This window comes from Abrus precatorius, unplaced genomic scaffold, assembly GCF_003935025.1.
Source record: "Abrus precatorius isolate BTA unplaced genomic scaffold, Abrus_2018 Scaffold10, whole genome shotgun sequence".
Taxonomy (NCBI): domain Eukaryota; kingdom Viridiplantae; phylum Streptophyta; class Magnoliopsida; order Fabales; family Fabaceae; genus Abrus; species Abrus precatorius.
Genome location: NW_020874292.1, coordinates 25,119,336 through 25,139,125, shown reverse-complemented (window position 1 = coordinate 25,139,125; position 19,790 = coordinate 25,119,336). Strand labels below are relative to the sequence as shown.

The 19,790-nt window shown below is 34.0% G+C and overlaps 3 protein-coding genes across 3 annotated transcripts; 2 read left to right on the top strand and 1 right to left on the bottom strand.

Moving 5' to 3' along the window:
- Positions 1 to 2,693: 2,693 nt before the first annotated feature.
- LOC113852114 lies at positions 2,694 to 4,304 on the top strand. The gene is made up of 3 exons (XM_027482365.1): positions 2,694 to 3,332; positions 3,480 to 3,962; positions 4,176 to 4,304. The coding sequence occupies exons 1-3, from the start codon at positions 2,694 to 2,696 to the stop codon at positions 4,302 to 4,304; spliced, it is 1,251 nt and encodes a 416-aa protein (XP_027338166.1).
- A 2,282-nt stretch (positions 4,305 to 6,586) lies between these two features.
- LOC113852113 lies at positions 6,587 to 8,341 on the top strand. The gene has a single exon (XM_027482364.1). The coding sequence runs from the start codon at positions 6,587 to 6,589 to the stop codon at positions 8,339 to 8,341; it is 1,755 nt and encodes a 584-aa protein (XP_027338165.1).
- A 10,198-nt stretch (positions 8,342 to 18,539) lies between these two features.
- Positions 18,540 to 19,624, bottom strand: LOC113872572 (fasciclin-like arabinogalactan protein 12). Its single transcript, XM_027510226.1, has one exon. The coding sequence runs from the start codon at positions 19,573 to 19,575 to the stop codon at positions 18,733 to 18,735; it is 843 nt and encodes a 280-aa protein (XP_027366027.1). The 5' UTR covers positions 19,576 to 19,624; the 3' UTR covers positions 18,540 to 18,732.
- Positions 19,625 to 19,790: the final 166 nt, after the last annotated feature.

Here is a 19,790-nt window from a genome sequence, read left to right as displayed (position 1 = left end):
ATTATCATTTTTTTTTTTTACTTTTTGGGATTGTTATCTTTTATTTTATTTATTGTATATTTGTAGAATATTAATGCGATTTAATTTTTATATTTATGATTACTTTATCTTATATTGTGAATACTAAATTACTTATTTTTTTTGGTATAATTAATTAATAAATAATAATATAATTGTATCAATTTATAATTCTAACGTATAGTTTCTCTATCGTCATGTATTATAAATTGATAAAGTCTATGTGTACCTACGTTACCAAGACTTTATGCAATATTAATTTATCATATATTGTCATTAATTAATTATTTAACCACTCTAATAATAATATAAGATATATTTCTCTTTTAAATACTAACTTACGAATCAATTAACTAATTTAAATTTAAATTATTTTATTAAGAAACAATTTATAATGCTAATGTGTAGCGACTCTACCTTTATGCGTTATAAATTGTCAAAATCTATGTGTACCAACGTTACCTTAGGTTTTATATAATATAAATCTATCAAATCAAATTTTTAATGTTTTTATTAAATGAGTATCTTCTTTAATCAATTCAAATAAAATTATTTGTTAAAATGAAATTAATTTCATATTTTAAAATTTCTTGAATTGTATTTCTAATTTTGATAAATAATCAATTATTTCTCCATTTTTTATTTTATTATACAAATTTTTGCAATACCGTTGTGTGATTTACATTACCTTCGATTGTCCAAAAATTATAAGAGATTAATGTATAGCTTACGCTATCTTAAATTCTCTTTCAACATTAATCATAATCAAAACTAAAATTCAAATACTTGATTTACGAATGAAATATTTTAACGATTTGCAATATAGTTGTGTGATCTTCCTTCACTTTCTGTATTGTTTCTCGTAGAGTATATGTATAATCGCGTTATCTTGTATTCTAAATATTATAATTTTATAAAATAATTTTAATTTTAAAATAAATTTTATTTTACTAAACTTAATTATAATCAACTAATTTCATAATTTTTTAGATAGAACTACATGGCTTTGAGTTCTCCATTGCACCTGGAGATACGTAGGAGCGGGAACCATACCCGTCAAGTCAAAATAATTTTTAAAATAATCCAAATAATATCTCAATAAATAATATTTCTTCTTCTAAAACAAAAATAATTAATGTTTAGGGGTTAAATAAATATTTTTTAAAATTAGAATGAATTTGCACAATTAATTTTAGGTAACCATTTTTTAAACAGACGTTGTAGGGTGCTAATACCTTCCCTACACGTAAATGACTCCCGAACTCATTTTTGATTTCAAAGATCGTATTATATTTAAGTTTTTCCAAGGTTTTTTTTTTCTTAAAATAAACTTTGGTGGCGACTCCTCTGATATTTTTGAAAAAGTTTTTTCACCGTACTGTTGCGACCGCCTGGTTGCGACAGATGGCGACTCCGCTGGGGACATCTTTTAGAGAGTCAAGCCTTATAATTGATTGTGCGAATTTATCTTATTTTGTTTCTATTTGTTTAATCCCTTTCTTTTTTCGTATTTATTTGAATTAATTGTAGTGTTTCTTGTATTCGTGCATGTATTTCGTGTATGAATTACGTAATCTCATTGTATGCTCATATTGATATTGTTATTAATCCTAGGGTAGATGACTATGGATGATTTGTGTTATTCTCGTGTTGTTTAATTTTTGCAACTTTTTATTTTTGATTGAGTTGATAAGGTTTGTATGCTCCCTCACACACTATCACTTACACATTCATCACACACCTTGAGTGGGGCCCTATACCAGGGTCTGAGTATGCTTAGGATTAGAGGGGTTATGTAGCGGTGTCATTTTGGATGCACGTCCTATTTAGCTATCGTGAAAACCCTAGCTAGAGTTTGACCTTTTCTTGATGTCCCGCATCAAGTAGACTCCCTACTGTTGTGGTCAACATCAAGGATTGGATCTTAGCTCTAGTGACCTTTTAGGATTACAAGCCAACTTTTGTGAGTTTTTACATGTAAAAGAAAGTTGTAGATCTTTAAGTTAGACCCTTTAAGTGACCTGAAATAGAACACAAAAAGGGGTATTCTTTCCTTATTTACTCTTTTAGAAATTATGTGAATTATTAGTGCCTTAAAGTTTTAAATAAAAAAGGAGAAGAATTTTTTTTACTATATTTTGGAATAATATAAGGACTAGTGATTCACATGATTCTCTTAATTAATTTTTCTTACATCATCATTATTTCATTTATCATTGCATATCATTTATTTGAATATCATGCTTATTGCCATCCTTGTGACACTTGTAATAAATTTAAAATCAGTTTTGAAATAAGGTTAAGGATGACAATTTGCATAATTTCTTACATCATTGCATTATCATATGAAGCATTACCCTTATAAGTATCAATTTAGATTTATCGAAAGAAAAAACTGAAAAAAGAACTTAAAAAGGGTAATGATTCATATTGTTCTCGCATTATCATAGTCATCACATATTTTTTTCATTAATAAAAATCCTAGTGGATTATTGATTCATTTAGGATTAATGTTGATTCTTATATAGACGTTTATCTGTTTAGAATCAATAGTAATCCTTATGGCTACTAGGATCCTATGTTAATGAAACAAATACAAAATTTGAAATAATTTCTCATCATTTTCTTTTTATTTATAGGTTGAGAATCACAAAGTTATTTGAGTATTCAAGAAAATGGAAATTAATGTGGGATCAAGTAGCAGTGATATGAGATCAGTTGAGCTGAGAAGGAAATTGCATCTGAGAGTTAAAATGGCTGACACGGCTAGTCTGAGAGGGTTAGGAAAGAAGCTGAAGACAGTCCAACAACTCACTTTACTGAGGAGGTATGGAAATATTTTGAGATTGATGGAAGTGAATGTGCAAGAAGATGCCATAACAGCTCTAGCCCAGTATTATGATTCCCCGTTGAGGTGCTTCACTTTTCAGGATTTTCAGTTGGCTCCGACCTTAGAGGAATTTGAGCAAATTCTAGACTTGCCTTTGGAGGGTCAACAGCCATATCGCCCTATGAAACATCATGCATCTCTGCCGACTATCGCCAATGTCTTAAGGATTCATCCAGCCGAGTTACAACAAGCTTATCAAGAAAAATATCATAATAGAGGATTCACAAGAGAATTTCTTGAGCGACAAATGCATAATTTGGCAGAAAAAGAAGATTGGGAGACTTTTATAGATGTCATAGCACTCACCATTTATGGCATTGTCCTTTTTCCTAAGCATGACAACTTTGTGGATTTAGCAGCAATAGATGTGTTTCTTGCATGCAAAAATCGATCTGAAAATCCTGTCCTTACACTACTAGCTGATGTTTATTGTACACTGAGTTTCTGCCATGAAAGAAAAGGAAAGAGGATTATATGTTGTCTACCTATGCTTTATATATAGCTAACAGCTCATGTCTTTAAAAGGCCAAGTGAGATCAAGTGTCCGATCACTGATTTGCTGAGGTTTCAGATTGGGCAGAAAAATGGTCAAGAGTGGGCTAATCACTTAGCTAGTTTGAATGAAAGACACGTCAGGTGGCATACTCCATGGCAACAGTCAACGACCATTGTTTATCACTGTGGCAATTACCCAAATGTTCCTCTTATGGGTACTCGGGGTTGTATTAATTACAATCCAATTATGGGACAACGTCAACTCGCTTATCCCATGATGGGACCACCTGCTGAGGAATTGTTGATTCCTTTTGTTGTCTATTATGAAGATGGAAATTTCACTGAGCTTATCCAAAAGGCAAGGAATGCTTGGGCAAGGGTTGTTCGAAAAGGAAAAGAGTTAGGCGTGAGAAGTTGTGCAGCAAAAGCAAGTTACCGTCAATGGGTTAAAGAAAGAGTCCAAGAGATTAAGTTACCATTCAAAGATCCAGGTACCTCCCAAGAAAATGAGCCATCTAATCCAGAACCCTTTGAGAATGAAGAAGTAAAAGAATTAAAGGTAAGACTGGCTAAGATGATTGAGAAGAATGTGAGGGTAGAAAGGGAGCTTCGAGAGAGTCGCCAAACTTGCGCCATCTTGAAGAGAGAGAATAGTGAAAAATAACAAGCCTATGAAGAGGTTTGTAAGAAGCAAAAGTCTGTGCAAAACCATACAACTAAAGTTCAACATTGCCTTGAAGCTGCAAACAAGGAATTATGATTGAGGGTGAAGGAGCGAAATGCAGCTTTATATGAGAAACGACAATTGAAAGGTGCATTGTACAAGGCAAAAAGAGATCGAGAAGAAGCTTTGACTCAAGCCAGTGAACTCCAAATACGAGTGCAAAATATGGAAGAGTAGATAAAGGAAATTGTCATGTTATGCGAGGCTGAAATTAATGCTAAAAAATGGGAAGTGATCAGAATCATGAAAGAGTACGAAGCTATTGTGAAAGTGAAAGATGGTCAGATAGAAGAAGGAGATAAGCTTATTGAGTATTGGATCAAGCGCTTCATACAACTTGCATCATTAGCTAATGCCGCCATTGATGACGTCCCGTATATGTTGTCAAAGGCTGAGACATCTACTTTTTTCTACATGATACCTCAAGAAATTAAAGATTTCCTTAGCCATTGCAACTGGTTGGTCTCAGAGATGAAAGGAATGATAGCTAGGGCTAGGAAGGGGTGATGTAATGATTTGAGGTATGGGGTAGACTATGTATGGGTAGAAAAAAAAAGATGTATTTTGAATCAAATTCTGATGTACTTTGATGTTTTAATTTGATTATGGATTATATTTTGGTGTGTTTCATTTGACGAGGATCCTACATTAATTTCCATTAAAGACTTGAAGATGCTCAACAACTGTGATGATTCTTTAATCTTTGGTTGTTATTTTTTTAAGTGCATTTTTCATTTTGATTAATTCTTTTTTTTACTACAAACTATTTCAGAAAATTAAACAAATATAACGGGGAAACATTTTCTAAAGCATCCTTATAGAACTCGCGCTCAAGCAAGGATCATGGATGAGTTAGAGGAGCACAATGAAGAGCTGAGAAACGATGTTAATCAGTTGAAAGAACAAATGGCACAAATCCTAGAGGTACTGAAGTCTTTAGAGAGAAGAACCACAGAGGGGACCCCTATTCAATCACCTTCGGCACAACCCACTCCTACCTATCCACCAGGTTTTACCCCTACACAAGGACCATCCCAAAATTTTCCTCCTCATGAAACAACAAGCTTTTAATCAACAAGATGTCCAATTTCTCCCATATAGCCTTCCCCAAGGTTATACACCACCGATAGCTGAGAACCCATCAAACACTGGCCAACCATCAAATCAACCCAATTCTGCACAACCTTCAGATCCACAAATCCAACCAACCCAAACATTCATCTCATCATATGCTTATCCTCAAAATACCCATCCCCAAGAAGCTCATATACCCCACACTATACCTACCCCAAACCAACCGATCCACCACCAACCACAAATCACTAATCCTAGCCTTAATGGAAACCCAGCCATATCACCATTCCATTCCCATAAGACCTTAGAAGAACCCCAGCCCAATTACTCAGAGGAGCACTTCCAATCCAGCGAAAAATTACAAATATTGGAAGAAAGATTGAGAGCTATCGAGGGAAGCAGCTATGGCATTAGAGAAGCTGCGGATCTTTGTTTAGTCCCAGATGTGATAGTTCCTCCAAAATTCAAAGTGCCTGATTTTGATAAGTACAAAGGAACAACATGCCCAAAGAGTTATCTGATCATGTACTGTAGAAAGATGGCATCACATGCCCATGATGATAAGTTGCTAATTCATTTTTTTTCAAGACAGTTTGGTTGGAGGAGCTTTGAGTTGGTATATGCATCTTGAGCGTACTCGTATTCGTAGTTGGAAAGACTTGGCTGATGCTTTCCTAAAGCAATATAAGTACAACATTGATATGGCTCCTGATAGATTACAACTGCAGAATATGTTAAAGAAGGAGGATGAGACTTTTAAAGAATACGCCTAAAGATGGAGAGAAGTTGCAGCTCAAGTGGAGCCCCTTTTGTCTGAAAAAGAAATGGTGGTTATGTTTATTGATACTCTCCAATCACCTTTCTATGATAGAATGATTGGAAGTGTTTCGTCAAACTTCTCTGATATTGTGATTATCGGAGAAAGAGTGGAAGGAAGAATGAGGAGTGGTAAGATATTTCACAATTTGGACGGACCCTCCAATTTAAAGAAATTTGCAAATGGTCCAGGAAGAAAGAAGGAGGGAGAGACTAATGCTATAGCCTTTCACCCAAGAGAAGTTCCTTTCATCAGACCTAACCCTGCACCTTTTCAATTCCAACCCACATTTCCTGCTCCTCAAATGTCTTACCCATATGTAAATGTTGTTTCACAGAATCCAAGTCCCCAATCTTATCAGTCGCGACCCTACCAACCTGCTCTGCCTACTTTTCCTATAACACCACTCATGAGACCACCACAGCATTGGAACCAAAACCCAAATCCCAACCAAATAAGACCCTAAAACAATCAAGAAAGGAAACAAGTTCAATTCGACCCAATCCCCATGTCCTACACTGAGTTACTACCTTGCCTATTCCAAAGTTCATTAGTTGTACCATGTCCAATGAAACCTGTAGAACTGCCCTATCCAAGAGGATATGACCCAAATGCTAAGTGCGAGTATCATGCTGGTGGCATTGGTCATTCGACAGAGAATTGTAGGGTATTAAAGTTCAAAGTGCAAGACTTAATTAATGACAAATGGCTGAATTTCAAGGAGGATAATCCTAACATTAGGAGTAACCCCCTACCCGGGCATGGAGGATCGTCGGTAAATACCGTCGAGGAAGAGCCTGCACATGTTTTAAAGAGGAAAGTTAAAGAGGTTATCACTCCTCTTAAGGTTGTTTTTGATGAGTTGTGCAAGGCTGACTTGATCAGGGGTTTTGTACATGAAGAAAATATATGTGACTTGCACCCTAATGCATACCACTCCATTGAAGATTATGAAGAATTCAAGCATGTTCTGCAAACCCTGATGGACAAGCATTTGGTCCAAATCGGGCACCCTAAGGAGAAAAATGAAGTTTTGACTGTTGATGGACAATCCTCAGCTTTCCTGAAACCCTTGGTCATTCATTACACCAAATGTATGAACACCCCAACTACTAATGGACCTAGACCCATCACCATACAAGTACCGGCTCCATTCCCTTACAAGGACAACCAAGCAGTACCATGGAAGTATGATGTAGGGGTTTATGTCGACAATTTTAAGGAAAATCAAACACAAGGTGTCAATTCTAATACTCTCGCTGTCTCAAACATTGCTGGCGTTGTTGGAATGACTCGCAGTGGTCGTATTTATACACCTGAGGAGCTGAGAAAAGAGCGAGCAAAAGAGATAGAGAGATCTTCAAAGGGGAAAGCCAAATTGGGCGAGTTTGAAGATGCTGACGAAGAGAAAATGCCTAAAATAAAAAAGACAGTATTTGATGAAGAAGCTTGTGAGTTTTTGAAATTTATTCGTCAAAGTGAGTATCAAGTTGTGGAACAGTTGAACAGAACTCCAGCACGGATATCTCTTTTATCGTTGTTTTTGAACTCTGAGCCACATAGGAGGACTCTTTTGAAAGTGTTGAATGAGGCTCATGTCAGCCATGATATCACTACCGATAAGTTTGGAGGCATTGTTGGTAATATTGTTTCAAACAATTATCTCACCTTCGCTGATGATGAAGTACCTGCCGAAGGAATGGGGCACAATAAAGCACTGCATATTTCTGTGAAATGTCAAGATCACATTATTGCTAGAGTGCTTATTGACAATGGGTCTTCTCTGAATGTGATACCAAAAGCAACATTGTCAAAATTACTTTGTGATGGGTCGCATATGAAACCTAGTGCCATGATAGTAAGAGCTTTTGATGGAACAAGGAGAGAGGTCATTGGAGAAATTGAAATCCCAATCCAAATTGGTCCTTGCACCTTTCAGATTTTGTTTCAAGTAATGGATATCGCACCAGGTTACAGCTGTCTTTTGGGGAGGCCTTGGATTCATTCTGCTAGAGTTGTACCATCCATATTGCATCAGAAACTGGAGTTTATCATTGATAATAAGTTGGTGATTATCTCTGGTGAAGAAGATATGTTAGTGAGTAAACCTTCGTCCACACCTTATATTGAAGCCACTGAAGAAGCTCTAGAGACCTCTTTTCAGGCTTTAGAGATTGCAAATGCTACTTATGTTGGAGAGGGAGCCCCAATCGTAAAGCCTCAATTGTCTAATACATCCATAATGACTGCTAAAGTCATGCTTGACGGAGGTTGTCAATATGGATACGTGCTAGGACAAACCATCACGAAAGCAGCAAACTAGTTACAGCTCCATGAGAATAAGGATAGATTTGGGTTGGGATACACACCCACTAAAGCTGATAAGAGAAGAGTTATGGAGGAAAAGAAAGAAAGAAGATTAGCCAGGTTGGAAGGTAGGGAGCCTAAGACTGAAAGGGTCCCCATTTGTGATCTTCTGAAGAGCTTCTATAGTGCTGGATTTGAGTTTCAAGACTCAGTGGCTGCTGCTGATGTGGATACACTTGAAGAAGAGGTTGTGGACCTAGTCCACACTTGTCCGCCAAACACAGAAGTTGGCAATTGGGAGATCATCGAGTTACCTGTGATTTTTAATAGCTATTCAAAGTAATCCTTGAAGTTAATCCTATTGTTTTGTTCCAAAGCTTTAGGATATCATTACTTTTTGAAAATGTTGATATATGATTTCTTTTTGTAATTTGAAATATCAGTTTGTTTTGTAAATTGGGACACATGTTTCCTTTTAAGTATATTTAAATGAAATGCAATTTGAATTCTCAGTAATCTTTCGTGTCTTTTTCTTTATCAGTTGAATCTTGTCGTTTATTTTCTTTTTGTCTCAACTCTCGCACAATGCAGATTCGAAAGTGACATGTCTGAAACTAATAGTGCTAATATCTCATCCACTAATTTTGATTGTCCCATTAATCAAGCTGTCGAAGATGATAGTGATGTTGATTTACCCTCAGAATTTCTAAGATTGGTCGATCAAGAAGTGAAAGTGATCCAACCTCATGATGAACCCACTGAGACAATTAATTTAGGGACTAAAGATGATAAGAGAGAAATCAAAATAGGCACCCTCATGAAAAAACAAGAGCGCGACAAGTTGATTAAACTCTTGCATGATTATAATGATGTCTTTGCATTGTCTTATCAAGATATGCCAGGTCTAGATGTTGACATAGTCGAGCATAAATTGCCACTAAAACCAGAGTGTTTCCCAGTTAAGCAGAAATTAAGGAGAATGAAGCCTGAGATGTCATTGAAGATTAGAAAGGAGGTCAAGAAGCAATTTGATGCAGGTTTTCTTGCTGTTGCCAAATACCCTCAATGGGTTGCTAACATTGTGCCAGTTCCCAAGAAAGATGGAAAGGTTCGGATGTGTGTTGACTATCGGGATCTAAATAGAGCCAACCCTAAAGATGATTTTCCATTGCCTCACATTGATATGCTAGTAGATAATACAGCTCAACATTCATTTTTCTCTTTTATTGATGGTTACTCGGGTTATAATCAGATCAAAATGGCTGAAGAGGATATGGAGAAAACCACATTCATTACACCTTGGGGCACCTTTTGCTACAAGGTCATGCCTTTCAGTTTGAAAAATGCTGGGGCAACATATCAAAGGGCGATGGTAACATTATTTCATGATATGATACATAAGGAGGTTGAAGTCTATGTAGATGATATGATTGCCAAATCAATGACTGAAGAAGACCATGTTGTAAATTTACACAAATTGTTTGAGCGGTTGAGAAAATTCAAATTGCGGTTGAACCCTGCCAAATGTACCTTTGGGGTAAATCAGGCAAGTTGTTGGGATTCATTGTTAGTCAAAAGGGAATAGAGGTTGATCCTGACAAGGCAAAAGCAATCATGGAAATGTCGCCTCCTCGCACTGAAAAGGAAGTTCGTGAATTTTTGGGGAGATTGAATTATATTGTCTGATTCATATGCCAACTAACTGCCACTTGTGAACCAATTTTTAAGTTGTTACGGAAAAATCAGCCGATGGAGTGGAATGATGATTGTCAAGAAGCTTTTGAGAAGATAAAGCAATATTTGCAAAATCCCCCAATACTAGTGCCGCCAGTGTCAGGGAGGCCGCTTATTATGTATTTGACAGTGTTAGAAGGATTCATGGGATGTGTTTTAGGTCAGCATGATGAATCAGGTCGGAAAGAGCATGCCATTTATTATTTGAGCAAGAAGTTCTTTAAGGCAATATATGTTGAGTCACATGACTTGGTTGGTGTAAAAAATGGACCCAATCAAATACATCTTTGAGAAACCAGCCCTTACTGGAAGGATTGCTTGTTGGCAGGTCTTACTGTTAGAATATGATATTGTGTATGTTACTCAAAAAGCAATCAAAGGCAGTGCTCTTGCAGATTTTTAGCTCATCAACCGGTGAATGATTATCAGTCAATACAGTACGAATTTCCTGATGAAAATATAATGGCGTTGCTCAATGAGAAAGAATCGTCAGCAAGAGATGAATGGGTCATGATGTTTGATGGTGCTTCTAATGCACTCGGACACGGGATTAGTGCTATACTAATTTCCCCAGAGAAGCAATATATTCCGATCACAGCTAGATTATCATTCGATTGTACGAATAATATAGCTGAATATGAAGCATGTGCTATGGAAATTCAAGCAGCTTTAGAGTCAAAGATCAAAATTCTTGAGGTATATGGTGACTCAGCCTTGGTCATCCACTAGCTGAAAGGTGAATGGGAGACTCGAGATGCCAAATTGATCCCTTATCAAACCTATATCAGAGAGCTAGTGGAGTATTTCGATGAAATTACTTTCCAACATATTCCTTGTGAGGAGAATCAATTGGCTGATGCTTTAGCTACTTTATCATCAATGTTTGTAGTGAGTCAAAAAGAAGACATGTCGTTCATAAAGATGCAACAGCTTGATCATCTTGCCTATTGTCAAATGGTTGAAGAAGAATCTGATGGTAAACCTTGGTATCATGACATTAAAAATTTCCTAAAACACCATGAATACCCATTAAATGCTATTGAAAATGACAAAAGGACATTGAGGAGGTTAGCAATGAGTTTCTTTCTGAATGGAGACGTGCTCTACAAAAGGAATCATGATATGGTTCTACTTAGATGTGTGGATGCTTCAAAAGCACGAAAGATCATGGAAGAGATTCATGAAGGTTCATTTGGGACCCATGCCAATGGACATGCCATGGCAAAGAAGATTCTAAGGGGTGGATATTATTGGTTGACAATGGAGACCGATTGCTTTCGTTATATGAAGACATGTCATAAATGCCAGACATATGCTGACAATATTAATGTTCCCCCAACAAGTTTGAATGTCTTATCATTGCCTTGGCCTTTTTCAATGTAAGGAATTGATGTTATTGGACCCATTGAACCTAAAGCCTCTAATGGTCACCGCTTCATTCTAGTTGCTATTGATTATTTCACAAAATGGGTTGAGGCTGCTTCATATGCTAGTGTGACCCGAAATGTGGTGGTGAGATTCATTAAAAAGGATTTGATCTGTCGGTATGGCCTCCTAAGCAAGTTGATAACAAATAATGGCACTAATTTGAACAACAAAATGATGAAAGAATTGTGTGACAATTTCAAGATTCGACATCATAATTCCTCTCCCTATCGCCCAAAGATGAATGAAGCAGTTGAAGCATCCAATAAAAATATTAAGAAGATCATCCAAAAGATGGTAGTGACATACAGGGATTGACATGAAATGCTGCCATTTGCCTTGCATGGATACCGAACTTCAGTTCGTACTTCAACCGGGGCAACTCCATACTCTTTGGTATATGGAATGGAAGCAGTACTTATTGAAGTCGAAATTCCCTCTTTAAGGGTAATGCTGGAGACCAAATTGGAGGAAGCAGAATGGGTGCAATCTCGTTTTGATCAATTGAATCTCATTAAAGGAAAACGGTTGAATGTGTTATGTCACGGTCAACTATATCAGAGAAGGATGAAGAAGGCTTTTGATAAAAAGGTTCGCCCAAGAGAATTCAGCGAGGGAGATATGGTGCTTAAAACGATTTTGCCAACGCATAAAGATTATCGTGGCAAGTGGTCCCCGAATTATGAAGCATGGATGGACATGGATGGACAAGATCTTCCAAACCTCATCAATTCTGATGCTGTAAAAAAATACTATGCTTAAAAAATTAATTAAAAAAGAAGAAAAAAGTTAGAAAAAAAGAAGAAAAAAAGAAGAAAATAGCTCGCTAGGTTGAAAACTTGAAAGGGCGACCTAGGCAAAAGTTAGAGCGACCTGGTGAGTTGAAAACTCGAAAGAACGGCTCAGGCAAAAATTAAGGTCAAATAAATACTACACTGAATTGAAAACCTGAAAGGGCAGTTTAGAGGGGCACTAACTTCAGTCGCAAGAAAGGGCTTCAAATCGAGAAATATGATCGACTGGAATACTAAACTAGGGCAATTTTGAGAGGTTAAAGTTGAATCAAACGGAAGATGGATTCAAAATACCATACTGGGGCAATTTTATTTTGGCAGTCTTGTTAATCATCAACTTACATGGAAGATTAGCACTGTTCATCTGGAAGACGTCATTTAATCGGCATAATACTTCGTTATTCTTGTAGTCATTCTGATCCTTTGTTTGATGTATTTGTTTTTCTATTATGTTGTAAGTCCTCTTTGTAAATTCACCATTTCTTTATTACAATCATCCTACTTTCCAAAATATTTATCCCTGACTTTTGTCATCTTCCATTCAGCTTATATACACCACTTTGTTTACTCAACTTCTTCAACAACATTAACCAACATTTTTATTGTCATTTCAATAATTATATACTAAAAGGAAACATGCAAATTGTTAAAAGGGTAATAAGAAAATATGATTACAATTGGAAGCTTAAAAAATTCACACAGTAAGTTTGATAAATCTCCTGATAAGTTTAGCGTGACAGAAGAAGTTGTCTCCTTATGACAATTCAAAAATAAATGGCAATCTAATTCGATTCATGTCTCACCCAGTTCAGATCTTATGAAAGAATTGACCCTGACCGAAGAACATACTCATTCATGAACCTTGAGGTGCATGTTCCAATAAGGTTGAAAGATTACTATCCCCCAAAAAAAAGGGGACAGAGAGTTTGTTTTGATTTAATAAGTCTCATAATAGCATTGACTTCATCATTCAATAACTTCACTCTAAGTGATAACATTCATCCAGTTTATGCAATCGCATCATTACATTAACATGCATTTCTTTTTATCTATTATCATCTTTTGAAGTTTAATTTAAATTCATTATCTGCTTTACAACCTTTATGTTCAGTCTAAGTTTACGATATAACTGAGTCCTTCACCTTTTATCAAAATTTGGAAGCTAACTAATCGCTTTATTTTTCTGTCCTATTTTTACTATTAAAGTTCAGAGGCTGACTGTCCTTTTATTTTCTTTTACAATCCAGAACATGATCGGCCTTTTATTTTTCTGTCTTTCTTTTTACCTTTCTTGTCCAAGTCCCTTTATGTTTTTGTCGAAGCCTAAAACTTGACAACATCTTTCGTATTTCTCAAAGTCCAACACCTAACTGGCACATTTTATTTTCTGTCAAAGCCCAAAATCTGACTGGCACTTTTCCCTTCTCTGTCAAAGCTCGGAACCTGACTGGTACCTTTTTACTATTATGGCAAAATCCAGAACCTGATTGGCACATTTTATTTTTTTAGTCAACTCCCAGCATCAAACTGGCACCTTTCTCTTCTCTGTCAAAGTTCAGAATCGAACTGACACATTTTACTTTTCTATCAAAGCCTAGTACTTGCCTGACATATTTCATTTCTCTGCCAAAGTCCAGAACCTGACTGACACATTTCATTTCTCTGCCAAAGTCCAGAACCTGACTGACACCTTTCTCTTCTCTGTCAAAGCCTAGAACCTGACTAGCACTTTTTACTTCTCTTCCATAGTCCAGAACCTGACTGACATTTTTCACCTTTTATCCTGTTGTTTAAGCCCAGTATCTACCTGGCAACCTTTGTTTTTAGTTAAAAGTCAATGTCATTTCACAATTTGTTTAATACAAATTGTCATAAATTATGACTTTCCCTAACAGCTGAGTGTTCATTATATTTGTCTTTGTAACCCTTTGTTCACTTTAGACAAAAAATTTGATTCACTTCTTTACTCAGTTCTCATCAACTCTAACTTCAAAATATCTCTAATTGATATGAACTGAGTAAAGAGGGACAACTGTGAATACCATTTTTTTTTATCTCCTAGGATTACCTCAAAAAAATTAAAAAAATTTTTAAAAATAAAATAAAATTGTTTTACAGAAAAATGAAAATTTTTGGAAAAAACAAGTTTGGCTCACGGAAACAGAAATCTGCAGTATACAAGCTTATACCTCCATATCAAAAATCGTTCTTAAGCACGAGAAAGACAAAATCAGAACTTTTGGCATTTTGTAAAAAAACCCTAAACGAACCAGTATAAAGACGCAAGTAAGGGATCCACCCGGGGGGTCTTTTGGAGGGGGAGGCTGGAGAAAGAAAGCAAAAAAAATTTTGAGAGGAGAAGAAGTTTTCAAAAATTAGAAAGGCAACGGGTTTCTCTACAAAAAATCTGAACAGAGGAGAAGAGGGATAGAGAAAAGAAGAGAATACCATACCATCCCTTCGACCCAAAGCTTGAACTATTCTTCGTATGTTGTTGTATTTGTAAGGTTAGTCACCTTTCGTTCTTATTTTACATTTTGAAACTTACTCCCAGAACGAATATGAACGAACCGAAAAAGCTTACTCTTAAAATGCATATAAACGAACCAAAAACTTGCTATTGAAATATATTTGAAAGAATAAAAATGCTGAACAACTGAATATCCTCTTCCTATCTTCTTTTCATGATTGAGATTTAATATTATATTATTTATATAAAGTATTTGATTTGACATAGCGGGTGCAAGGCTTGAAGCAAAACAAATGTCATATACTAGTTGATTTCTAACAAATGCCACATACTAGTTGATTTCTATCAAATCATTCACGTAACCATGTCTTTTTTTTTTTTATCTAAAATTTTATTCTGATTTATCCATGTTTAGTGTTTTTGCTGTATTTTATTGCTGTAATGTCCTTTAATCTATTTTACTTTATTTTATTGTATTCTCTTTTTTTAAAATAATAATAATAATTAAAATAATTATAATTTTATTAAAATTGATCAAATGCAATATTTGTTATTTTATTATATTATTGAGTTTCCTTTTATCACATTCAACATTAATAATAAATCCTTCCTATTTTTATGATGTTTTATTGTTCATATCTTAATTATCATTTTTTTTTTTACTTTTTGGGATTGTTATCTTTTATTTTATTTATTGTATATTTGTAGAATATTAATGCGATTTAATTTTTATATTTATGATTACTTTATCTTATATTGTGAATACTAAATTACTTATTTTTTTTTGGTATAATAATTAATAAATAATGATATAATTGTATCAATTTATAATACTAACGTATAGTTTCTCTATCGTCATGTATTATAAATTGATAAAGTCTATGTGTACCTACGTTACCAAGACTTTATGCAATATTAATTTATCATATATTGTCATTAATTAATTATTTAACCACTCTAATAATAATACAAGATATATTTCTCTTCTAAATACTAACTTACGAATCAATTAACTAATTTAAATCTAAATTATTTTATTAAGAAACAATTTATAATGCTAATGTGTAGCGACTCTACCTTTATGCATTATAAATTGTCAAAATCTATGTGTACTAACGTTACCTTAGGTTTTATATAATATAAATCTATCAAATGAAATTTTTAATGTTTTTATTAAATGAGTATCTTCTTTAATCAATTCAAATAAAATTATTTGTTAAAATGAAATTAATTTCATATTTTAAAATTTCTTGAATTGTATTTCTAATTTTGATAAATAATCAATTATTTCTCCATTTGTTATTTTATTATACAAATTTTTGCAATACCATTGTGTGATTTACATTACTTTCGATTGTCTAAAAATTATAAAAGATTAATGTATAGCTTACGCTATCTTAAATTCTCTTTCAACATTAATCATAATCAAAACTAAAATTCAAATACTTGATTTATGAATGAAATATTTTAACCATTTGCAATATAGTTGTGTGATCTTCCTTCACTTTCTGTATTGTTTTTCGCAGGGTACATGTATAACCGCGTTATCTTGTATTCTAAATATTATAATTTTACAAAATAATTTTAACTTTAAAATAAATTTTATCTTACTAAACTTAATTATAATCAACTAATTTTATAATTTTTTAGATAGAACTACGTGGCTTTGAGTTCTCCATACCCGTCAAGTCAAAATAATTTTTAAAATAATCCAAATAATATCTCAATAAATAATATTTCTTCTTCTAAAATAAAAATAATTAATGTTTACGGGATAAATAAATATTTTTCAAAATTAGAATGAATTTGCACAATTAATTTTAGGTAACCGTTTTTTAAACGGACGTTGTAGGATGTTAATACCTTCCCTACACGTAAATGACTTCCGAACTCATTTTTGGTTTCAAAGATCGTATTATATTTAAGTTTTTCCAAGGTTTTTTTTCTTAAAATAAACTTTGGTGGCGACTCCTCTGATATTTTTGAAAAAGTTTTTTCGCCGTACCGTTGCGACTGCCCGGTTGCAACAATTGTGACTTGAAGAAAGGTTTACATTGATTCTAATGAATTAAAAAGAAGAAAGTTGTGTTAATGTTTATGTTGTTGGTGTTGTGGAAATAAAGGAATTAGATAACTTGAATAAAAAAGGAATTCAACAAAATAAGAATAGAAGATTTACTCAAAATGAAAACTATGTGAGGTTTTACCTTTCACTTCCTCTCTCTCTCTTGAAGTAATAAATTAGTTTGTATTATATTTGGTATTTTTAACTAATTTATAATTTATCAGAGTAATTTATAAATTTATTTCATTAAAATAGAAGTATATAGTGCATAAGCTCGTAACATTAATTTATAACATTTTTAGATATTACATTTAAAATTATAGCTTTAGTTTATTATATTTTTTTCAAAAAAACTCTGAACATTGTAATAAAAGTCCTCATATTTTTTAAATATATATTTTTAAGGATATCTCTACTTAGTATACTAAGGTATCAGTTAAGGAATTAAGATTTTATTTTTAAATTTTAACTGTTTAAACTAGTTAATGTTTTTTCTTATTTCAATTATTACACTATTTATTTATAATTTTGATCATGAAACAAAAAATAATAGTTAGAGCTTAAAATTAACTTAAACAACTAAAACTATAATTTTTTAAAAAAATTATATCAACATATTCCTTTAGATCACTTATATTCATTATCTAGTTTTACAATTAATTTTATAAAATAGGGAGGAAAGAAATAGAGAAGAAAGAAATAAGAAGATGAAAAATAGAGTGAAAAATATTTGATGTTTGAATGAGTTGAAATAAGAGAGAAGCAAATGATAAAAAAAAATTCCACTCGTTTAAATGAGTAACAAAGGTGTAAAAAGAAATAATTGAATTTCATTAAAAATATTCATATAAAAAATTTATTTAAAAATTTTAAATTTTTTATTTTTATTTTTCTTAATTTTTTTATAATTGTTAATTTAGAAAGAAAAAAAAAAAAAAAAAACCTACCCCATTCCCCCTTCCCTCCCCTTATCACTATTCATTCTCCTTACAGGGATTATTTTTTTCTGATAGGACTCACTAAAGAAATCTCTCCTCCCCTTTCCGTAGATGATACAAATAAGAGAATTGTTTTATCTTTCACTCTATCTCTCTCTCTCTTCATCCATCCAACATGCGATAAAAGTAAACTAACGGAAGAGTTCCCTCAGACCCTCATTTTCTTAACACCAAATTATATGGTATATTAATTCTTCTTGAAAGTCAACCACAAATAATTAATCTTTTAGTTATTCATAAGCGACCCAAGATTGCAAAATGTAATGAAATTCGTAGAAAATCAGTTGAAGAGTGTAACTTATTCCAAAATCCATGGTCAAGGTGATTGGATCAAGAACACCATACATCAATTTTTTGAACAGAAAACATAGTCATCAAATCATTTTACGAGAGGCCACTTCAAGAAAAGTATAAAAATCAAATATAAATAATTACTCAATTAAAGAAGACAGTGGTAAACTTTAAAAATAACCATTAAGTAGTAAAATCTACGACTATCCTAACAGAAAGAGACTTAGCTACCCTGGTAAAATGAAAAAAATAAAATAAAAATAAAACAAAAAAACAAAAAGAGATGAAGTACTTCAAACTTTGGTGATTTAGGTGAAAGGGAGTCAAATGGGAACTATTCCCTTTTTACTTACCTTATTTCCGGAGCGCCACTTCCTTCTCATAACTGAGATGTTTAAAATTTAAAAACATTATAAGAAAAAAAAAATTCATATATTCCATTCAGTGTTACTATAAAATAATCATATTCTTACTATAAAACTATGATGAAAATGAGGCAAGGTTCACATATCTCTCAAACAACACTTTTCCAAGGACAAAACAAACGAAACCAAGAAAAGGGCATAAGCAAAATTCCGGTAAAAAAGAAACAATAACAGTGCTTTGTCTGAGCCTGCAAATGGATTTTCGTCAACTGAAGATCGTTACTGCAGCAACTAAAGCAGCGCCGAGGGATACCAACATTGTTCCTTGAGTTAAATTGATGGCATTCGCACCAGAAGTGGCCTTTTTTGTGTCTCCCTGATCATCATCTTCTGCAGATGAGTTCTCCTTATCAGCTTTAGGTGCCTTTGCCAAACTGGGTGCTGGAGCTGCCGCCTTAGGCTTAGAGAAGTCCAAAGGAATAAGCACCTTGTCCACATGGTATATGGCAAGTGTCTTATCAGAGTAAACAATGCCTGTGAGGGTGGCATTGACCACCCCAGTTGAAATATTCACACTGTTCCCATAAGCAGTTACGTTTATTTGATACCCGGTTGGGCTATCACTGGCCAGTGTCAGCACAGGGTTGCTAAGAGAATCAAAGTTAGAGCTTGAGACATAAACTGGAAGAACATGGAACTGTATGAGTTCTTTCTGTTGGCGCTCAGCCAGAGAGTTGAAGTAACCAGCTTTGAGTTGTGAGAAAGCACCATCATCAGGAGCAAATATGGTTAAACCACCAGATTTTGAAGTTACCAACTGTGCATTGATTTGGTTGATGATCTGGGTAGTTTTGAGCAAACGGATAAGTGTGTTGAATGATTTAGCCTTCCTTAGAATTTTGATGATGTCTTGACCAGAAGAAGAATCAGACGTGGGTGATTGGGGTAGTGAAGGGACTAATGGTTTTGCCGGTGCTGAAGCTGGTGTGGCAGGAGCCGGTTTTGCTGGGGCTTTAGGGGCTGCAGCAGGTGACTGGGCTAAAGTGATGGTAGAAAATATGGTAGTAAATAGTACTAGGAGGAGAGAAAAGAAGATAGTTTGCTTCATCGTCTTATTGGTAGTGGAAAGTTAATAGATTGCTTTGATGATAGATTAATTTGGCAATCTATGGATGACGTTGTGGAGAAAAGTGCTTTTATAGATGTTAAATGAATGATAATAGATAGGTAAAAGGTCTAATATATGAAAATGATTTGGGGGGGGGGGGGGCATATCTCTTTTGTCGTGGGGATTGAGGTAGTACATCAAGACAGATAAAGGTG

What these genes read in the sequence shown, in the direction of transcription:
- LOC113852114 (XM_027482365.1), top strand. Translation starts at nt 2,694, where the DNA reads ATGGAAATTAATGTGGGATCAAGTAGCAGTGATATGAGATCAGTTGAG. An exon ending in TCCTTACACTACTAGCTGAT is followed by an intron (nt 3,333 to 3,479) that starts GTTTATTGTACA and finishes CTGAGGTTTCAG; the next exon opens with ATTGGGCAGAAAAATGGTCA. An exon ending in AAGAAGTAAAAGAATTAAAG is followed by an intron (nt 3,963 to 4,175) that starts GTAAGACTGGCT and finishes TTGAGGGTGAAG; the next exon opens with GAGCGAAATGCAGCTTTATA.
- LOC113872572 (XM_027510226.1), bottom strand. Translation starts at nt 19,575, where the DNA reads ATGAAGCAAACTATCTTCTTTTCTCTCCTCCTAGTACTATTTACTACC.
- LOC113852113 (XM_027482364.1), top strand. Translation starts at nt 6,587, where the DNA reads ATGAAACCTGTAGAACTGCCCTATCCAAGAGGATATGACCCAAATGCT.